Raw genomic sequence first — 21,578 nt, 5'->3', positions numbered from 1 at the left:
TACAAGGATGAAATCCTAAGTACATTATATGAACCGAAATAAGTAGCTAACAAGAACACAAATACTGCAGAACTGTACTAATATGGGATACCTATACAATACCTAAACTAAAAAACAAAACAAAACAAAGAAAAAAATCAGTTTCTGAGCAGAAATCAGAATGGTGTTTATGATGGGGGAGACAGAAATGAGGCGTGGGAATTGACTTTTGCTTTTTGAGATGTAAAGTTTCTAGAGATACACGCATGACAATTGAATTAGCACTACTGAACAGTAAACTTGAAATGTTGGAGGAAGCAAAATTTGTTTTGTGGCTTGAACAAAATTAAAATTTCAAACAATACATAAAATAAACAAAATTACAAAATTTTAAAAAGCTCCCATTAAGATGCTAAGGACTTTATCCTGTAAATAAGAACAAACTCATCAATATATAAATGATGAAAATACATATAATCCCTGCTACGAGCAATTCTGAGGCAGGAAGATTGTAAATTCAAAGCCATCCTTGATAACTCAGTGAGACCTTCTCTCCAAACATGAATAAAAAGAGGCTGGGGATGTACTCATTATTAGAGCACACCTGAATTCCATTCCCATTACATTTATGTATAGAAAATTTCCATTACTATGTACATAGGCAGGATGAAAAACCAATCTAGATAAACTATATAAGTCATTAAAAAAAACAGGTGTGATATTTATTCAAGCAAGTAAAAGCACAAGTAATTTTCTTGGCAACAGAAATAAGGTCCATGCATATTTTAATTTCAGCTTACATTGTCCTAATTTGTGAAGTAATGGAAATTGCCACCTAACCACAAAATAAAACAGTATTAATTTATGTGAGGAAACCTACTCCTCAACCTAGAATAGGAAACCTATTCTATAAAGAAAAAAAAAAAAAAAAGAAAATTTAACCAACAAAAATCGTACATAACCACAGATGCATTATTTTACAAACACTTTTGTATAAGTACGATTTATGCCTGTGAGTATAGTCCCAAAAGAGCAGTCACTGAGAATCTTGACATTCATTACATGACAGAAAATTTCACAGAAATTCCATTATAAGTATTCACAGACAGCAAATCACAGAAAAATCCATTATAAATATTCAGAGAGAGCACTAATAAGAGAATTTTAATGAATAAAGAAAGGGGGAGATTATTAAATGTAACTAATATTCTGTTTTTTTTTTTTTTTTTTTTTTTCTTGAAAGCACAAATCTGAAACTAATTCTTGCAGAGAAGTTCCCAAAAGACAGTCTGCAAGGGAAGGCAATACATATTGATAATCAATCAGGAATCTGAAGGGACCCATGCTCACCCAGGAAGACCAGGTTCCTGTAGTTCTCTAACATCACGTCTCTGTATAAATTCTGCTGGGCAGGGTCCAGGCACTCCCACTCCTCCTCAGAGAAATCGATGGCCACATCCCTGAATGTCAACAGGCCCTGGAACGAGAATCAGTGTGTGAACAGCACGCTGACCACATCATCACTCACACAGTTTTTAATTCACTGAAGGTGAACGGGAATTAGTAGAGATGGCTCTCACATAAGTGAGGGACTTCCATGACTCAATAAGATACTGTGAACACAGTGATGCTCTGTGATCTAACTCTGAGGAGAAAGTGACCTAAGTCCAACAGGAGTGCGTACACGTTACTCCTGTAAAACAAAATATGAAATTAAGGTATCAGCACAAGAACATACATTTAATTCTTATTTTATGTATCATAAGATAAATTATGTATATCCCTCACATGGAAGAGTTAGGGTGATTTAGGAGGGTAATTCTCAAATTTTAATTCTACAACCATGAATCAGATTCACTACAAAGGAGACTGATTCAGCGGTTCTGGGATGCAGCCTGGTTTTCTGAATATGCAGTAAGCTCTCTAGTCATTCCAACAGTGGTACAAGAGACACTTCTGAATTGCAAGGAGAGCGACCACAAAACAAACACTAATTGATAAGTCTGAGTTCAAATATTTTATGGGCTTTATATGTTACTAAAATAGTAAATAGCAATGATAATCCTTTTTTATCTGTTCAAATGTGCACATATTACTCTAAGAGTTTTTCATATCTTAGTTCATTAAATCAAAAATAGTGGGATAGCACTAAGAGTATTCATCTTTTTTTACATTTTATGAAGCATCCAGTAAATGGCTTGATTTTTATCCAAGTTTATTTGATCTGGAATTCAGAAGAAAAGGAACGTTAAGGTCAAAGAAAGTGTGAAAAGTCAAAAGAATTTTCAGAGCAGGGAAATTATTATGAATGAAAACAGTAATGGAAACATGTTAAGACAACAAAATCAACTTGACCAAATGATATCTATGTTTTATGTATGAAGATAAAAATGTCAATTTTTATACATTAAAACAACACATTTTTATGTAAATTAAAAGAATATATTCAAATTTTTAAAATTTATAAATCAGTTTGGGATAGAGACCTTTTTAAGAAAACACACTATTGACCCAGGCATGGTGGCACACCCCTGTAATCCCAGAAGCTTGGGAGGTTGAGCAGGAATTGCAAGTCCAAAGTCAGGCTCAACAATGTAGCAGGCCCTAAGAAACATAGTGAGACCCTGTCTCAAATTTTAAAAAAAAGGGCAGAGGATGTTGCTCAGTGGTTAAGCACCCCTGGGTTCAATCACTGGTACCAAAACAAAAAATGTAAATAACAGTATGGGTCAAAGGGCCCCTGAGAAGGCTGCTCAATGTTATCACAAACAAGATTTCATTTAAGGAGGTTGTAACCTGCTCCCAGAAGAAACAATAGCCCCTCCTGAGGAAAGCATTGATAAAGATTTGAAGCCTCTTGTGCACAAGTTCTTAAACAACGGATTCAGCTGGTTTTGTCAAACACCCTGCAATACCCTAAACTGCCTTTTTAACAAGGAAAAAACACACTGATGAGTACTAATCACACTGATGAATACTAATTTGGGCAAGACCTGAGAGCTATAAATCACATTGTTTCAGATATTCAGCCCACAGTACCTAATCCACACACCTTACTAATGGTGAAGTCAAATAACTGTGGCTGGTTCAAAGTGATAGACTTAAAAGATGAGTTCTTTTCCAACACTGTGTAAAAGAATTTCTAATCACTGTTTTTGAATGACAGGACTTCAATAGAAAAGTAACCATCCAGTACTGCTAGAGTGTCTCACCTCAGGGATTTAAAATCTTTCGTACTCCGTTTAATGACAGTCTACCAAAAGTGCAAGCTGTGAGGGTTACAGCTGGATAAAGGAATCCTTTCATGATATGAGGATGATCTGCTTACAGCCAACCCCAACTATGAATTCTGATTGTCAAATACTATTGTTGTGCTAAACCACTGCAGCTCATATGGATATGAAGTGTCCACTAAAATGGCTTATTTTGTAAGCAAGTCACCCACCTGGGATTCCAGATTAGCCAATGACCTGAATCTTGATGTCAGACAGAAAGCAGGCTAACTTGAGCCTTAAAGAATTCAGGACCTAAAGCCAGATACACAGGTTCGTGGAAATGTTAGTGTTCTGATTTAGATACTGTGTCCACCAAAAGCTCACATGTGAGACCATGCAAGGTTCAGACAGGAAGTGACTGGGTTATGAGAGTCTAACCTGAGTGCATTAACCCCTGACAGGGGTTGCTTGGTAACTGCAAGTAGGTAGGGTGTGGCTGGAGGAGGTGGGTCCCTAGGGACAAGCCTTTGGGGTTTACATTTTGTCTGTGCTGAGCAGAGTTCTATCTACTTCCTGGCACCATGTTCCCAGATGCTTTCCTCCACCAGTCTTCTGCCATGATGTTCTGCCTCATTGAGGCCCTGAGGAATGGAGTCAGCCACCTAAGGACTGAGACCTCTGAAGCTGAGAACCCCAAATAAACTTTTCCTTCTCTAAAATTGTTCTTGTTGGGAATTTTGGGCAAGCACTGAAAAAACTGACTAAAGCAGTCAGCATGCTGCCATATCTGGGTCTCCAATTTTGGGCTAATAGGTAAACTCCTGCATGAGGCCTTAAACGGAACAAGTAAAACATTTCACTTGTACACCAGAATGCCAAGCTGCCTTTGAGAAGTTAGACAAAGGCTCATGACAGCCCCTGCCCCAGGCCTGTCTGATTCATAAAGGTGTTAAGACTCTAGATAAATGAGAAACAAGGCACGGAACTTGCAGTTCTCTTACCCACTCTGGAGGCACACTGTGATGTAGCCTCTGGGTGAGAACAGCTTGACCACCCAGTAAAAGGAGGTCCTCCTGCCTTTGGGGTGTCAGTAACACTGCTGATTTACCACAAGAGGTTGAGAAACCCAGTCTGGACCAATCCATTACTGGGTTGGTTGCTCATCAAATCCTGCCCTACTAAAGCAGAAGGATGGGTATCAGCTGACTGCTGGGAGGGCAGGGAGATTCCAGGTGATCCTATCTGACCATCCAAACGTCAACCTCAACATGAACCATGACCTTAAGTCAAGGAAACCTGCTGCCAGCAGATGACAATGGACCAATACAGCATGACAGCTCAGAGAGCTTGGAGACTCTCTGGCAAGTGGGATTTGCTTGATTAGCCTATCACTGAGCCAGACTGAGACGCCTTCACCAATGGGGGCAGGATACAGCAGTGGCCAGTGGACAGCTGGATACTCTGCAGTCATGGCACAACAGATTTTAAAAGCTGAGATCTTGCCGACAACATCAGCCCAGAAAGCCAAGCTAATTTCTCTCACAAGAGCTGTGACAGGCCAAAGGAAAGAAGGTAGGCATTTACACTGACTTAAATATGCCTTCAACATAGTACATGCACATGGAGTTAACTGGAAAGAAAGAGGACTCCTTGCAGCTAAGAACAAGGGCATTAAGGGTCCTTGAAAATACTGTTAATAATGGAGACTGTGTCCACACCCTGGCAGGTGTCAATCATGCACTGTCCTGGGGGTCAGATGATTGATATTTATGTGGTCTGGAGAAACAAGCTGCTGACAGGGCAAACAAAAGGGATGGAAGGACAAACTCTTTATCAGGGCCCTTGTACCTCAGCCTGAATCAAACCAATTTCAAATCTGTTTCTACTGAGGAGAATGAGAAAAGGAGCAAAGAACAAAGACGGGACTTCTGGGACCACAGTGCCAAGTGCAGAGAGAAATCCCATGGGCTCCTCCTTCCTCCTGAAGTGTTCCCCTGTTCCTGATAAGACACTTTGAAGGGAGTGCTCACTAGGGAAGGGTACCTTGGACAGCCATGTGCCTGGGGACTATTCACCAAGGGATTCAGAACTGTATCTTTTACACTGAAAAACAATTCGAAGACGAATACGCAGTCTACCATAAAAAAGACTCAGGATGTAAAATACAGCCTTTTGATGAGTGACAAGTAGATTTTATCCGTTCACAGGAACCTGTGAATATTTGATAGTACTGGTAGACACCTCCTCTGTGTGAGTCTGGCTTATTACACCAGAACAGAAAAGACTTCAGAAAATTAGAGTCCTCTTTAAGGAGCTGATCCCAAGATAGGGGCTCCCCTCAATGCAAAGTAACATGGACTATCTTCCATTGCAGAAGTGATCCCATGAGTGAGCAAAACACTGAAGAGCTAATGGAAGTGATATGTATTCTGGGGGCCCCAACCCACAGGACACAGTAATTATCAAACATAACTTTTTAAAAAGACAGTGGCTAAAGTATGCCAAGAAACCCACGTGCCGTGGGATAAGGTGTTTGTCAAATGCCCTCCTGAAAATGGTATCCACAGAACAAGGATTAAATAGTGTGGTAAGTGGTGATGAGAAAGAAGCGGATGTCTCGATTCCTTGTGGCTGTGCTGCACTTGGGTTGCTGTTCCCCATATCAAAGTATAGGGTTAATATTTCCCTGTGCAAAAGTACACATTTCCCACTTGCTACAGAGATGCCAACCCTTCCTCTCTCTGGACAATCATCCTGAGATGTCAGTTTTAACCCTGAGTCACAGACTTGGCTCCTAGGATACCTCTATATGACCACAGCAAGATAACCATAATGTCTCGCATCACTGTGAACTTCAAGCCTGCCTGCTTTCCAGAAACTTTCTCACAAATAAGCTTTTGATGATAAAACCTATATAATAAACGTGTGCAGCCAGCTCAGGATCACTTCTCAGCCAGAGGGCAGTTTCCCACCTCTTTGTAACTTTCTGTCTAAATGTTTGTTTTTCTTAATCCATCACTCCTTGCTGGTTTCTGAATTAATGGCCATGCAGTTTGCAGAATTTGGATCTGAAACAGGGACCTGGACACAGGGGAACATTGATGATTAGATTAGGGGACAGCAATCTAATGACTAAATGACAGAGTCATTTAAATGAAGGGAAGGTGTGCAGGTATATAGTCAGGTGTAAAATATGGGACATACAAGATGCAGAGAAAGGGAGCTCCATGGTGCTTTGCTTAAGGCTATGCTTTAATCAAAGAAGGCACAGTTCTCAGTTTCTAAATATGTTACTAAAATTTACCCCTGGTTTCCTAAGGGAGCTGTAAATAGAGAGACAGAGGAGAGACTTGGCACATGCTACCCATTCTCTGAAGACAGAGGGATACCTGTGGTTACTTTTACTTTATAGTCTTTTGTGTGAAATTGTCTCAACCTATCTCATGAAAATGTGATGTGATCAGCTTCTGACATGATTCTTGGCCTTAAAAACACTGTTAAAGTTATAAACAATAGGCAAGAAGTCGGGGGCTGACAGCACCTCTCCCTCCCCTGCCGAGCCCTTGCCCCCCGAGAGTAAACAGGAATTGGAGGAGGGTGCTAACCAGGACAAAATCAAATATGAGTATTCAGGTCTGTGGTGTTGACACCAACACAAGAGGGTCTCCATAAAAAATAGAAACTATGGCACCATGGTTTAAGAGAAAAATTTTACCAAAAAAAAAAAAAAAAAAAAAAATATATATATATATATATATAGTTAAAAGACAGCAGCCCTCCTTGCTTTTTAGCTTCTGCTAGATCTCTCTCTCTCCTAGGCTTACATTTACGGTGTAAATTAAACAGCCTGCAAGATTTAGAAAGCACATCGAAAACCAGTTAAGACAAAAGGAAAACAAAGTGTCCCTTTTAAATTCGGCCACTGCGGGCTTGGCTGACTACCGTGTCTATGCTGGTGCTCTGCCTCACTGCTTTCCTAACAAATTCCTCCCCAAATGCCACAGCACAGAAAGAGGGAGACGGAATAAACTGACTTCATCTACACTAGGAGGGCAATGATTTGATAAAGGTGTCCTGTGTGTTCTGTTTTCATTAATTTTTTTTAGTTGTAGAGGACACAGTACCTTCACTTTATTTATCTATTTTTATGTGATGAGGATAGAACCCAGTGCCTCACACGTGCCAGCCAAGTGTTCTACCAGAGCCACGCCCCAGTCCCTCCATGTGCTTTTACTAAGATATTGCAGCAGTGTAATTTTTTTCTATAACTCATGTGTTTTAAAATTTTAGTTTTTGAGCTCACAGTTTTATGACAAATACACATTTACTTTTACATGCCTAAATTAGTGTGTTTTTCTGATTAGTCTTACTTTATCTAAATGTAAAGGCTTTTATACTCTGTCATTCAGAGGCCAATTTTTTGAGGGTTAACTCTCAAATACATTGAAAAATTCTTTCTACTAAATTCTAAAAACAACACGGACATGGCGATGTTGGGGTAGATCTGATAGCCATCCAGGACAAAAGGCCGGCCATCTGAACCTGTGCTCTCAGTGTTCGTCGTGGCTGTTAGATTTTACACCTGGCATTTCTGACTGTGCAGGCCTGGCCTGTATTAAATCACAATAAAGAAATCTGATGGGCTCTACTTTAATTTCTAACAGGTTAAATCTAATAAGACTTTTAAAAATACCTATAACATTGCCTCCTGCATGTGGAGCTCCATTTACAAAATGTGTTTCCTGTTTTGTGTACCTATGTACACCTGTGTGTTGTGTTGCGTCTACATTAGCTTTTGTTTATATATCTTGTACATGGTATCAAAAGAGACATATAGATAAATGAGTGCTCAAAAATCGAAGTTCAAATAAGAAATGGGTCCAAATATTTGTAAGTTTACATAACAACACGGAAGTTCAGTTTGGGCTGGGTAAACAGATAAAAATAAAGATGTTTTTAAAATTACTAACTTACATTTTTCTAGGTGGCCAAACAATGAATAAAGTGTTGGTTTCTATAAAATGTCTAAGATGTCATATCCACTATTTCTAGGAGTTTTATCAACACAAAAGAGATGGCTAACACTGTTAACTACATTTGTTTGATATCCTGGTTTTTACAGATAAAAATAAAATTAGATTTAACATAAATGACATTAATTTTCATAAATGGGTTTGTTAAAGAAGATATCTGATTAATTTACAAATTTAAAGGGCTAAAATATCAACTACTAAATATAAAATCAGGTTTCAAGATGGCGGCCTAGAGAGTGGCTGCATTTCATGTTGCTCCAGGACTCAGGATTCAAAAGAGGAGGTATTGAGACACTTGGGACCAACTCAAAGCAGCCGGGTGACTCTCACCCATTGTGAAGGCATCCCGGATGGGACGGTGGTCCCGGAACGCAGGGAACTTTGTGAAGCAGAGCTGCCGGCGAGACACCCCTCCCCCCGCTGGAGCAGTGAACGCGGACAACTGGGAGCGCCGTAAAGGAGGCCGCTTGGCACAGCGCTGGGACTCGGAGCAAACACTGGGGCTCCGGCGGCTGCCCAGGGGAGGAGTGGCGAGGAGAGCCCAGGGGAGGTGTGGACTCAGAACACCGGGGCCTGCCCTGAAGAGGAGGAGGAGGAACGTGGCCACTTGGGTTCGGAGTGACTGCACCAGAGCTACAGGCGGTTGCCAGAGGAGAGGCTGCGAGCGAGCTGTTTGGACTCTAAGCGACCGCTTCTGAACCCCGGGGCGTGCCCTGAGGACGAGGAAGAGGAAGAGGAGCGCGGCCGCTTGGATTCGGGGTGACTACACCAGAGATACAGGTGGTTGCCAGAGGAGGGGCTGCATGGCGAGCTGTTTGAACTCAGACCACTTCTGAACCCCGGTACCTGCACGGAGGAGGAGGAGGAGGAGGAGGAGGAGGAGGAGGAGGAGCGCGGCGGGTTGTTTGGACTTGCAGTGACTGCATTAGCGCTCCAGGCGGCTGCTCAGAGGAGAAGGCGAGTGGTAAGTTGTGTGGACTTAAAGTGACAGCGCCTGAACACAGGGGGGCTGCCTGGAGGATAAGCGTGGTGGGTCACTTGGTCTTGAGTGGCCGCACCAGAGCTCCGGGCGGTTGCCCAGAGGACCCGTGCAGCGGGTCACGTGGATTCAGAGCCACTCAGAGCAACCGCTCCTGAACACCCGGGGGGTTATCTGGAGAAGTAGGAGGAACGGGGAGGGTCACTTCGACTTGGAGTGAGTGATTGCCCAGGGCTACGGGTGGTTGGTGGGAGGAGGAGGCACGAAGTGAGTTTCTTGGACTCCTAGTGACCACACCAGAATACTGGGCGGCTGTCTGGAGGAAGAGGCCTGTGGCAGGTCTCTGGGACTCAGAGCGATTGTTCGGGGCCCCAGGTGGCTGCTCAGAGGAGGGGCCACGCAGCCAGGCGATTAGGTGCAGAGCAGGGTCCCAGGATCTAGGAGGCTTCTGGGTGGAAGAGCCACACAGAGACAGGCTTAGGGTGGAGCGAAGGTTCCAGGCCTGCGGGCAGATTCTCTGAGGAGGGGCAGCCTAAGGAGATTCATCTGCGAAGGGTGAGGCTCCCAGGCCCAGGAGGCAGGGCCGGGCCCCTGGGAACTTTGCAAAGGAAGGCAGCCCAGCCCAGGCGGTAGCTGTAAATTGAGGGGAACCTCTAGGAGGGAACTGACCAGCGAGACCTCCCCATCGGGTGAGTCTTCCCTGCTGGGTGAGGTTTCCCCACAAGGACGGTAAAACCAGAGACTCAGGCCCAAACAGGCCTTGCCTCAGCCCGCAGCCTAGGTCCCCTTTGGATGACCATTGGTCAACAAGTGGAGGCACCTCTGCCCACTAGCAGGGATTATACCCCACCTGAGGGACACCACTCCTAGAGAGGCAGCTTCCTTGTGGAGCACTGCATTATCAACTTCCTCCAAGACTTCAGCCTACTGAAGGCTAAGGGGGGATATATAGAGAAATCTTCAGGGACATTGTAAGTCAATAGAGGAAATCTGCAATATCTCAGCGGTCCACTGATACCTGAACAATATGAGAAAACAAGGAAAGAAAATGCTGCAAACAAATCTAGATGTTACATCAATAAAACGCAATGACAGTATGGCAGAAGAAATGACAGAAAAGGTGTTCAGAATGTACATAATTAAAATGATCAGAGAAGCAAACGACGAGATGAAAGAGCAAATGCAAGCATTGAATGATCGCACCAATCGACAGTTAAAAGAGCAAACACAGGAAGCAAAAGATCATTTCAATAAAGAGTTAGAGATATTGAAAAAAGAACAAACAGAAATCCTTGACATGAAGGAAACAATAAACCAAATTAAGAACTCCATAGAAAGCATATCCAATAGGATAGAACACCTGGAAGACAGAACCTCAGACATTGAAAACAAAATATTTAACCTTGAAAACAAAGTTGAACAAACAGAGAAGATGGTAAGAAATCATGAACAGAATCTACAAGAACTATGGGATATCATGAAAAGGCCAAATTTAAGAATTATCGGGATTGAGGAAGGTCTAGAGAAACAAGCCAAAGGAATGAACAATTTATTCAATGAAATAATATCAGAAAATTTCCCAAATCTGAAGAATGAAATGGAAAATCAAGTTCAAGAGGCGTATAGGACTCCAAACACACAAAATTACAACAGACCCACACCAAGGCACATTATAATGAAAATACCTAACATACAAAATAAAGACAGAATTTTAAAGGCTGTGAGAGAAAAGAACCAAATTACATTCAGGGGGAAACCAATACGGATATCAGCAGATTTTTCAATCCAGACCCTAAAAGCTAGAAGGGCCTGGAACAACATTTTTCAAGCCCTGAAAGAAAATGGATGCCAACCAAGAATCTTATACCCAGCAAAACTTACCTTCAAATTTGACGATGAAATAAAATCCTTCCATGATAAACAAAAGCTAAAAGAATTTACAAAAAGAAAGCCAGCATTACAGAACATTCTCAGCAAAATATTCCATGAGGAAGAGATGAAAAACAAAGAAGCAAATCAGCAAAGGGAGGAATTATCCTAAAGGAATTGTCAAATAAAGGAGGAAACAAGTTGTGTCAAACAAATAAATAAACAAAATTTAAAAAATGAACCAAATGACCGGGAAACCAAATCATTTCTCTATAATAACCCTGAATGTTAATGGCCTGAATTCATCAATCAAAAGACATAGACTGGCAGACTGGATTAAAAAGAAAGATCCAACAATATGTTGCCTACAAGAGACTCACCTCATAGAAGTTCTGAAAGAACACGGTTGCCAACCAAGAATCCTATACCCAGCAAAACTAACCTTCAGATTTGAAGGTGAAATAAAATCCTTCCATGATAAACAAAAGTTAAAAGAATTTACAAATAGAAAGCCTGCACTACAAAATATTCCATGAGGAGGAAATGAAAAACAACAATGGAGGTCAGCAAAGGGAGGAACTACCTTAGAGAAAAACCACTCAAAGAAGAAACCAAGCCAACTTAAAAACTAAAAATAAGCCAAATGACTGGGAATGCAAATCATATCTCAATAATAACCCTGAACGTTAATAGCCTAAACTCATCAATCAAAAGACATAGACTGGCAGAATGGATTAAAAAGAAAGACCCAACAATATGCTGCCTGCAAGAGACTCATCTCATAGAAAAAGACATCCACAGACTAAAGGTGAAAGGATGGGAAAAAACCTACCACGCACATGGACCCAGTAAAAAAGCGGGGTTTCCATCCTTATATCAGATAAAGTGGACTTCAAGCCAAAGTTAGTCAGAAGGGATAAAGAAGGACTTTTCATACTGCTTAAGGGAGCCATAAATCAGGAAGACATAACGATAGTAAATATTTATGCCCCAAACAATGGTGCATCACTGTACATCAAACAAATCCTTCTCAATTTCAAGAATCACATAGACCACAACACAATAATTCTGGGCGACTTTAACGCACCGCTGTCACCACTAGATAGATCTACCAAACAAAATCCAACCAAAGAAAACATAGAACTCAATAACACAATCAATAACTTAGACTTAATAGACATATATAGAACATTCCATCCATCAACGAGAAGATACACTTTCTTCTCAGCAGCACATGGAACCTTCTCAAAAATAGACCATGTGTTATGCCACAAAGTAGCCCTTAGGAAATGCAAAAAAATAGAGATACTGCCTTGTGTTCTATCAGATCATAATGGACTGAGAGGAGAAATCAATGACAAAAAAAAAAAAAAAGAAATTACTCCAAGACTTGGAGACTAAATAATATGCTATTGAATGAAACATGGATAACAAAAAAACATCAGGGAGGAGATTAAAAAATTCTTAGAGGTCAATGAGAATGATGATACAACATATCAAAATCACTAGGACACTATGAAAGCGGTCCTAAGAGGAAAATTCATTGCATGGAGTGCATTCCAGAAAAGAATGAAGAGTCAACAATTAAATGATCTAACATTACAGCTCAAAGACCTAGAAAAAGAAGAACAGAATAACAGCAAAAGTAGTAGAAGACAGGAAATAATTAAAATCAGAGCTGAAATCAATGAAATTGAAACAAAAGAAACTATTCAAAAAATTGATATAACAAAAAGTTGGTTCTTTGAGAAAGTAAACAAAATAGATAAACCCTTAGCCACACTAACAAAGGAGAGAGAAGACTCAAATTACTAAAATACATGATGCAAAAGGAAATATCACAACAGACACCACTGAGATACAGAACATAATGAGAAGCTACTTTGAAAATCTGTATTCCAACAAAATAGAAAGTACCGAAGACACTGACAAATTTCTAGAGACATATGCTCCTCCCAAACTGAACCAGGAGGACATACACGATTTAAACAGATCAATATCAAGCAATGAAATAGAAGAAGCCATTAAAAATCTACCATCCAAGAAAAGCGCAGGACCAGATGGATTCTCAGCCGAGTTCTACAAGACCTTCAAAGAAGAACTCATTCCAATACTTCTCAAAGTATTCCAGGAAATAGAAAAGGAGGGTACCCTACCGAACTCATTCTATGAAGCTAATATCACCCTCATACCCAAACCAGGAAAAGACACATCAAGGAAAGAAAATTTTAGACCAATATCCTTGATGAATATAGATGCTAAGATCCTTAACAAAATATTGGCAAACTGTATCCAAAAACATATTAAGAAAATTGTGCACCACGATCAAGTGGGGTTCATTCCTGGAATGCAAGCATGGTTTAACATCCGTAAATACATAAACGTAATCCATCATGTCAATAGACTTAAGGATAAGAATCATATGATTATTTCAATTGACGCAGAAAAAGCATTTGACAATATACAACACCCCTTCATGCTGAAAACACTAGAAAAAATAGGGATAGTAGGAACATACCTGAACATTGTAAAGGCTATTTATGTTAAGCCCTTGGCCAACATCATTCTTAATGGAGAAAAACCGAAACCATTCCCTTTAAAAACAGGAACAAGACAGGGATGTCCTCTTTCACCACTTCTATTCAACATTGTCCTCGAAACTCTAGCCAGAGCAATTAGGCAGACTAAAGAAATTAAAGGGATACGAATAGGAAAAGAGGAACTTAAGCTGTCACTATTTGCGGATGACATGATTCTATATTTAGAGGATCCAAAAACCTCCTCCAGAAAACTTCTAGACCTTATCAATGAATTCAGCAAAACAGCAGGCTATAAAATCAACACGCATAAATCTACAGCATTTTTATACGCAAGCAATGAAACAGCTGAAAGGGAAATGAGGAAAACAACTCCATTTGCAATAGCCTCAAAAAAAAAAAAAAAAAAAAACAAAACTTGGGTATCAATCTAACCAAAGAGGTAAAAGATCTCTACAATGAAATCTACAAAACACTGAAGAAAGAAATTAAGGAAGACCTTAGAAGATGGAAACATCTCCCATGTTCTTGGATAGGCAGGATTAATATTGTCAAAATGGCCATACTACCAAAAGTGCTATACAGATTCAATGCAATTCTAATTAAAATCCCAATGACGTACCTCACAGAAATAGAGCAAGCAATCATGAAATTCATCTGGAAGAATAAGAAACCCAGAATAGCTAAAGCAATCCTTAGCAGGAAGAATGAAACAGGGGGTATCGCAATACCAGAACTTCAACTATACTACAAAGCAATAGTAACAAAAACAGCATGGTATTGACACCAAAATAGACAGGTAGATCAATGGTACAGAATAGAGGACACGGACACAAACCCAAATAAATACAATTTTCTCATACTAGACAAAGGTGCCAAAAATATGCAATGGAGAAAAGATAGCCTCTTCAACAAATGGTGCTGGGAAAACTGGAAATCCATATGCAACAGAATGAAACTAAATCCCGATCTCTCACCCTGCACAAAACTCAACTCACAATGGATCAAGGACCTTGAAATCAGACCAGAGACCCTGCATCTTATAGAAGAAAAAGTAGGTCCACATCTTCACCTTGTTGGCTTAGGATCAGACTTCCTTAACAGGACTCCCATAGCACAAGAAATAAAAGCAAGAATCAACAACTGGGATAGATTCAAACTAAATAGCTTTCTCTCAGCAAAGGAAACAATGAGCAATGCGAAGAGAGAGCCTACAGAGTGGGAGAATATCTTTGCCACTCATACTTCAGATAGAGCACTAATTTCCAGAATATATAAAGAAGTCAAAAAACTCTACACCAAGAATACATATAACCCAATCAACAAATGGGCTAAGGAAATGAACAGACACTTCACAGAAGAAGATGTACAAGCAATCAACAGATATATGGAAAAAATGTTCAACATCTTTAGTAATAAGAGAAATGCAAATCAAAACTACACTAAGATTCCATCTCACCCCAATTAGAGTGGCGATTATCAAGAATACAAGCAATAATAGGTGTTGGAGAGGATATGGGGAAAAAGGTACACTCATACATTGCTGGTGGGACTGCAAATTAGTGCAGCCACTCTGGAAAGCAGAGTGGAGATTTCTTAGAAATCTTGGAATGGACCTAACATTTGACCCAGCTATCCCACTCCTCGGCCTATACCCAAAGGACTTAAAATCAGCACACTACAGAGATACAGCCACATCAATGTTCATAGCGGCTCAATTCACAATAGTCCGACTATGGAACCAACCTAGATGCCCTTCAATTGATGAATGGATAAAGAAACTGTGGTGTATATATATATATATATATATATATATATATATATATACACACAATGGACTATTACTCAGCTATAAAGAATAATAAAATTATAGCATTTGCAGGCAAATGGATGAAATTGGAGAATATCATGTTAAGTGAGATAAGCCAATCTCAAAAATCCAAAAGAGGAATGATCTCACTGATAAGCGGATGATGACACTTAATGGGGTGTGGGAGGGGGACAAGAATGGAGGAAGGACGGACTGCATAGAGGGAAAAGAGAGGTGGGAGGGGTGGGGGGAAGGAAAAAAAATAACAGAATGAATCAAACATCATTACTCTATGTAAATATATGAATATGCAAATGGTATACTGTTATTCCATGTACAAACTGAAACATGTATCCCATTTGTTTACAATAAAAATAAATTAAAAAAAAAAGTAGTGCTTAGTTTCTGAGTTAATTTTGTAGGAGGAGAGAAATGCCCAAAAGAGTTGTACCTAAATATTAAAGAAGAAAAACAATGGAATAAATTCTGCAAATACGTGAAGATGTCTTTGCTGACCCCATCAAAGGAATATGACCATAAGACCACTAGCCTGGCCTTTGAGGATATAGAGTATGTAAGAAACAGGCCACAGGCCTTTGATTTCTCCCTGAAAACTTTGTAAACTCATAAAATGAGACTGATATTTTTGAGTTGGCCCTGAAGTACACACGTGAGTGAGAATGTGCAAGCGTGTGTTCCCCACCATCACACATGCTTTTTCTCAGGAAGCCCACAGCATGTGCCAGGGAAACTTGGCCAGTACCTGGAGACTGCGTCCCGCAGGTGCTGATGGGAGATCAGTAGCCACTGCGACAGTGCTGGAGCCACCTCTTAGGGACTGCCTCCAGAGGGGGGAAGGTCTGCATGCAGGGAAACATGCCAAAACCTAGGCCCCTGGAGAAAAGAAGCTGAGTGTGTTCAATGCCTGAATCACCGCTAGAGTCCCCTCCACCAAAAGGCCGAGGCTGTAGTGTATGAGGCACTGTTTAAAACACACTCAGCTGTGTGAGCAACAAGGATGAATCTCTTCCACTCAGAGGGGACGGAAGTCATTTCTGCCCCAGGGCTGCATCTGCCGGAGGGGCAGGAACATAACTGAAGCTCAATACCTGATCCCCACTGGGGTGTTCTTGGGTGAAACGCTAGAGAAGGCACATCTATGACAGGAAAGATGCAGAAAACCTGAGAGGCAGTAGAAAGCAACCAAGAAAGGGACTTGAACTCTCATGATCAGCAGGCAATACCTGTGGTGACAAATGTCAATCTCAGGATGATTCTTGTCCAGGTGGACACAGACCCCACACTGCAGGCATGGGGAACACTGCTCGTCCATAATCTTAAAAATATTTATCCAAATCCAATATTCAACTCTTGCTCTTTATGGTGAACCTACAACATATTTTGCTTGCAATGCACATTTTTAATAAAGACACAATTTTTTTTACTTCAAAATTGATTTGGTTATTTGAGTTCCTTATGATTATTAGTGTCAGTTGGTCGATTTCTACAAAATGACTTTGGGATTTGAACCTGGTTATGTCGAATCTGCACATTCTTTGTGCAATAATGTGATTTTAACAAAATTAAACTTCTGATCATTGTTTAGATGCTTTCCCATTTTGTTTACATATTTTTTGCATTTAATTTTCATCTTTGCTGTGGAATTCTTAAATTATTACTTTTATTTCAAATTATTTTCGTACATTTGAAAATGGATTTGTCTCAACTTTGACACTGCTCACTGCTAGTGTAATTTACGTGATTTTAGTTTGATCTGTAACCCATGGCCTTACCGATTTAATTGAGTTCTAATATTTTGTTAGTGTGTGAAAATTCCTTAGAAATATTATATAAACCATGATATCATCTGCACAGGTCATTTGCTCTTTGATGTACAATATCCCTGTCTAATATTCTCAGAATAATATTTAGTAGAAGTCAGAAAAACAAACTTTCATTTTTCCAAAATTAAGTTGTAAAGCACTTAGGTTTTCACCAATAAATATGATGATAACTGTAGGTAGCTCACAGCTGCCCTTCAGTGGATTGAAAAAAAAAGTTTTCCAGTAGTCCTAATTTGCCACAGGTTTTATCATAAGTTTGCATGTGACTTGCTAAAAGATTCTCCTCTATCAACGTGATTTTTGGAACCCTGCTATATTATGACATATTGCTGCATTTGAGACATGTCCCTCTTGGTCTTGGGATCCAATCTTTCTTTTTATCAACAACTACAAAAAAGTTTCATATATATATGTATATATACATATGCATGTACATATATATATTCAATACATGTTATGAATATAATATTTTGTACTACATATAAATGTAATACATATATAATATGTAACATAACATACCACAAAGAAAACCTTGTCATATATCTAAATGGCCATGGAGTTCCAATTACCAGACCCAGGGACGTCCTGGTTCAGTTTATAACAAGGACAGACACCAGTCAGAAGTTATCTCACCCCTCCTTTACAAATCAGAAAATGACTCAGCTTTCTACATACTTTTCTGACTGTAGGTGGACGTGGGCTGTAGAGGCATGGAGCAGAGAATTTCTTTACTGCGGACACAGAGTAAAAGGAGCAGGAGGAGAAACACGTAATCAATTCCAATTCCTGGAACTGGAATCTGGATGTTTGGGCATATGGATGACATGGGAGTCTATGGTGAAAAAGGCACTATGAGATTTTTAGAAAGAAAATTCATGCAAGTGGCAGACAATGGCTAAACAATGAGTATCTGCAGGTGTCTTCCAGGTGCTTTGTCAGCTGCGGGCCACAGCACATACATGTGTTAGTAGCCTCCAGAATAAGTGTAATCCACCCATGTCCTCTAAAATCATTCCCAGCGTAGAGAGGAGAAAACACAGGTTTCTGGACATCAGATGGCAACTCAGCAGCACAGACAACTAACTACCCAGAGAGAGAACTGTCTGAAATTCCTTCTAAGCTCCTCAAAGAGTGGTTTGCTCCTGATGCAGAAGATGTTAGTCTGGAGAAACTATTTTCTTCCTATTTTGAAGAGAGTGCCTAGAGAAGACATCCCAGGAGCAACACAGCTATTTTTCGTTCCTTCATATTAAGTAAGGGAAGACTTCAGAAAGAGTCATCAATCCAGATTCCTCCTTAAAAGGGCAAATGCTTGGCAATTATGGGGTGCAAAAAAGCACATCATAGGCCCAGAGCCTGACTTGGAAGAAAAAAATCTAAAAGGCTTATAAGAAATTGAAAAAAATCATGAAACTATTTCTGAAAATAAATAACTCATTTTATTGTAATCTTCACAACAAATCATTCAGTAAACAATGAATCATGTGTGAAGGTTACAGGATTTGCCAAATTTTATCCCATATGATTTTGTATTAAACTCCAAAATGCAGAGAATAGGATGCATGACTGATTGTCAAAAACATTCCAGGGGGGGAAAAAAAAGTAAAACCTTCAAGGAAGAGAAGATGATTTATTCTGTTTATTTACTTATTGAGAAAAAGGAAAAAGAAGGCTTATTGCTTTGCTGGCAAAGGAGAAATACAGGGGACTCCTGTTCCAGAGGCTGTGATTGCCCTTCAGCAGGAACAGTAATCCACCAAAGTCTGGATTACTTCTTCCCATGGTGGATGTGCACTCAAGGACAGATTAATCTGCCTAAAATGGGCAAGAAAGGTGATTCTGTTTCCCCAGAGATTAGGGAGGAGCAGGGAGAGAGGAAGAGAAAGAAACATGTCCATTTTAAACATAAGTCCCGGTGCAGAGCAGCCAGGGCTGTATTCAAAGCATCAAGTAGACACTGTTACGTTTCCCCACTGTCAATTTCTACATTCCATTTCCACAGAAAATGGGCAACTACATCTCCAAACTAGAGGCAGATGTTTTGGGGAACGTGTCTGTCACCAGTTTACTTACAAGATGATTTTGAGGAAACATATTCATTTTTTCTGCAGTCACAGGAAAGAGTGATTTTCCTTTTTTATTTTTCCTGTGAGAATTTCCAAAGATAAGCCCTCTAATTCCATTTGAAATAACCTCCAAAAAGAAAACAGATAAGAAACCTACAATTCACACTTGGGAGAAGAACAAGACAGTTTTAATGATTAAAAGCAAAATAATTTCCTTCCTGAAATCCAACTCTATCCTGCCTCTTTGGATGTATTTTCTTATCTTTGAAATCAGAAATCATAAGAGAAATGCAGGTTAGAGCCTTGAACTGCCAATTTTTATAGGAGAAATCTGTGTTCAATAATCATACAAAAAAATCAACATCTTTAGAAATTAGAGAAATGTAAAATAAAACCCCATCAAAGACAAAATTAAATAGTATGGATGAAGATGTGAAGGACATGAATTCTCATAAACTGAAGGAGTTTGTTATCTATTTGTGGAAACTGTTTTGCTATTGAAGATACAGGATACTCCCCACCACAAACAGAGACTGAGGGGCATCACAGCACAGTGACCAGGACAGCATGTGAGAACAGGCAGCTCCATCCAAACACAGAACCCAGGGGAGCTTCGAGAGGATGTGCGAATGTGCGCTTTGGAAGAGATAATAGAGAACCGTGGGGAAGATGGTCTCCAGGGCCAGGCACATTCTTGCTCATACATCCAGTTTAAAAACGGTACAAAGCTCCATGACATCTATGAACATATCATAGTGAATTTCACTTTCTGTGTATCTATAAAGCACACATTTAAACATCTATAAATAAATAGAAGGAAGACCAGGAGAAGGCGAATGGAGAAGGCAGGAGGAAAGGGGAAGTATTGGAGCCTGAAATGGTGCAGATTATATTCCACGCTTGTTGGATTGTGTCAAATAAATCCCAATAGTACGTATAACTGTAATGCACTAGTAAAAAAATTCAGCATACTTCGCTTTTAATAAAAGGAAGGAAGCAAAGCATAAAGTTCTAAAACTCATCCAGTTAAACGTGTTGTTAGCCAAGAAACCTCTGAATTACAAGAGCAAAACAAGTGGCTGATAGGTGAATATCAGCATGACACTTAATGATCACGTAATCGCAACATAAACAACATCCACACACGAATCCACGTGCACGTAAAAATCACATTCCTCACTCAATGGAAAAGTCCTCATAAATGAACCACAACAAGGCCAACCTCGGCTACTTAGCGAGTCTCCAAATGAGAAATAAGAAGCACCAGGCTGCAGCCAGAGGTGAAGCGGCCCTGCGACCCACCTCCAGCACCGGGAAGCAAGCTGGGAGCCCCGGGCCAGCGAGGTCCACAGACCCGCGCTCCTGTCCGGCAGGACACCCCTCGTTGGGGGCAGTCCGAGCTCCTGTCAATCACGCCGCCTGGGGAGACGCTGGGCTGCGCGCGCACCGCCAGGCAGGGCCCGAGGCCGGAGCCGGGGGCGCCCTGCCCTGCGGGTCTGCCGCGGCCGGCGGCGGGCGCAGGGGCTCCGCCGGAGGAGGGCTCGGGCCTGCAGCCCAGAGACCGCGGGGCCCCATCGCAGCTCGGCTCCACGCAGCCCGTCTGCTCGCCCAGGCCTCCCTCCCGGGCCGCCCGCCCCGGGCTCCAGATGCCGCTGCGCACTCACCATTTCCGGGCACTTGGGAGCCAAGCCGGCTCCCCAGGAGCGTTGCGCCAGCAGGCGGAGCCGAGGGGCCCCTGAGCGTCCGCCCGAAGCCTGGAGCCGGAGGGCGGCAATGGCGGACTCGGAGCCCAGTGCCCGGCCAGATCGCGGGGGCCCGCCCACTCCGGGCGGCCGTGCGGGGATTGGACGGTTCTCACTGCGGCTCCTCATTGGCCACGGCTCCAGGCCGCGCCCCCTGAGCCTCAGCCCAGTGAGCTTCCTTCTGAATGACAGAAGGTGAGAACCAATCCGGGCTGCAGGAGGTAAGAAGGACCGGGGGGCCACTGCTCCAGGCCACGCCCCCTGAGTCTCAGCCGGTGAGCTTCTTCTGAGTGGCAGAAGGTGAGAACCAATCCGGCTGCCTGGGTCAGAGGGACAGGCGGCAGCTATTCCTTTTTTTTGCGGGGAGGTCTGGAAATTACACCCCAGAGCTCCAGGCTGCAGCGATTTTAAGAGAAAATTTCCTCCCAAGGAGTGGGGTCTCGCCCAACCTTCAGAACATTTGCATTTAAGCTTGCATATGAGGTCATCTCAATTTATGGATTG

At 41.3% G+C, this 21,578-nt stretch overlaps 1 protein-coding gene across 1 annotated transcript in view; it reads right to left on the bottom strand.

Annotated features, from left to right (window-relative positions):
- The window catches only part of LOC306642968 (uncharacterized protein), a 29,158-nt gene extending 7,934 nt beyond the window's left edge, over positions 1–21,224 (bottom strand). Inside the window, exons 1-2 of the mRNA XM_079108826.1 lie at positions 20,997–21,224; positions 1,330–1,456 (exon numbers count right to left, since the gene is read on the bottom strand). Coding sequence (XP_078964952.1) covers positions 1,330–1,456; positions 20,997–21,203 — 334 coding nt within the window. The 5' untranslated portion in view covers positions 21,204–21,224. The remainder of the gene's footprint in view (positions 1–1,329; positions 1,457–20,996) is intronic.
- Positions 21,225–21,578: the final 354 nt, after the last annotated feature.

The sequence above is a fragment of the Sciurus vulgaris genome (assembly GCF_902686455.1).
Source record: "Sciurus vulgaris genome assembly, chromosome: 13".
NCBI lineage: Eukaryota > Metazoa > Chordata > Mammalia > Rodentia > Sciuridae > Sciurus > Sciurus vulgaris.
Note: the sequence above shows the minus strand (reverse complement) of the source record. Positions and strands in the feature narration are given on the sequence as shown.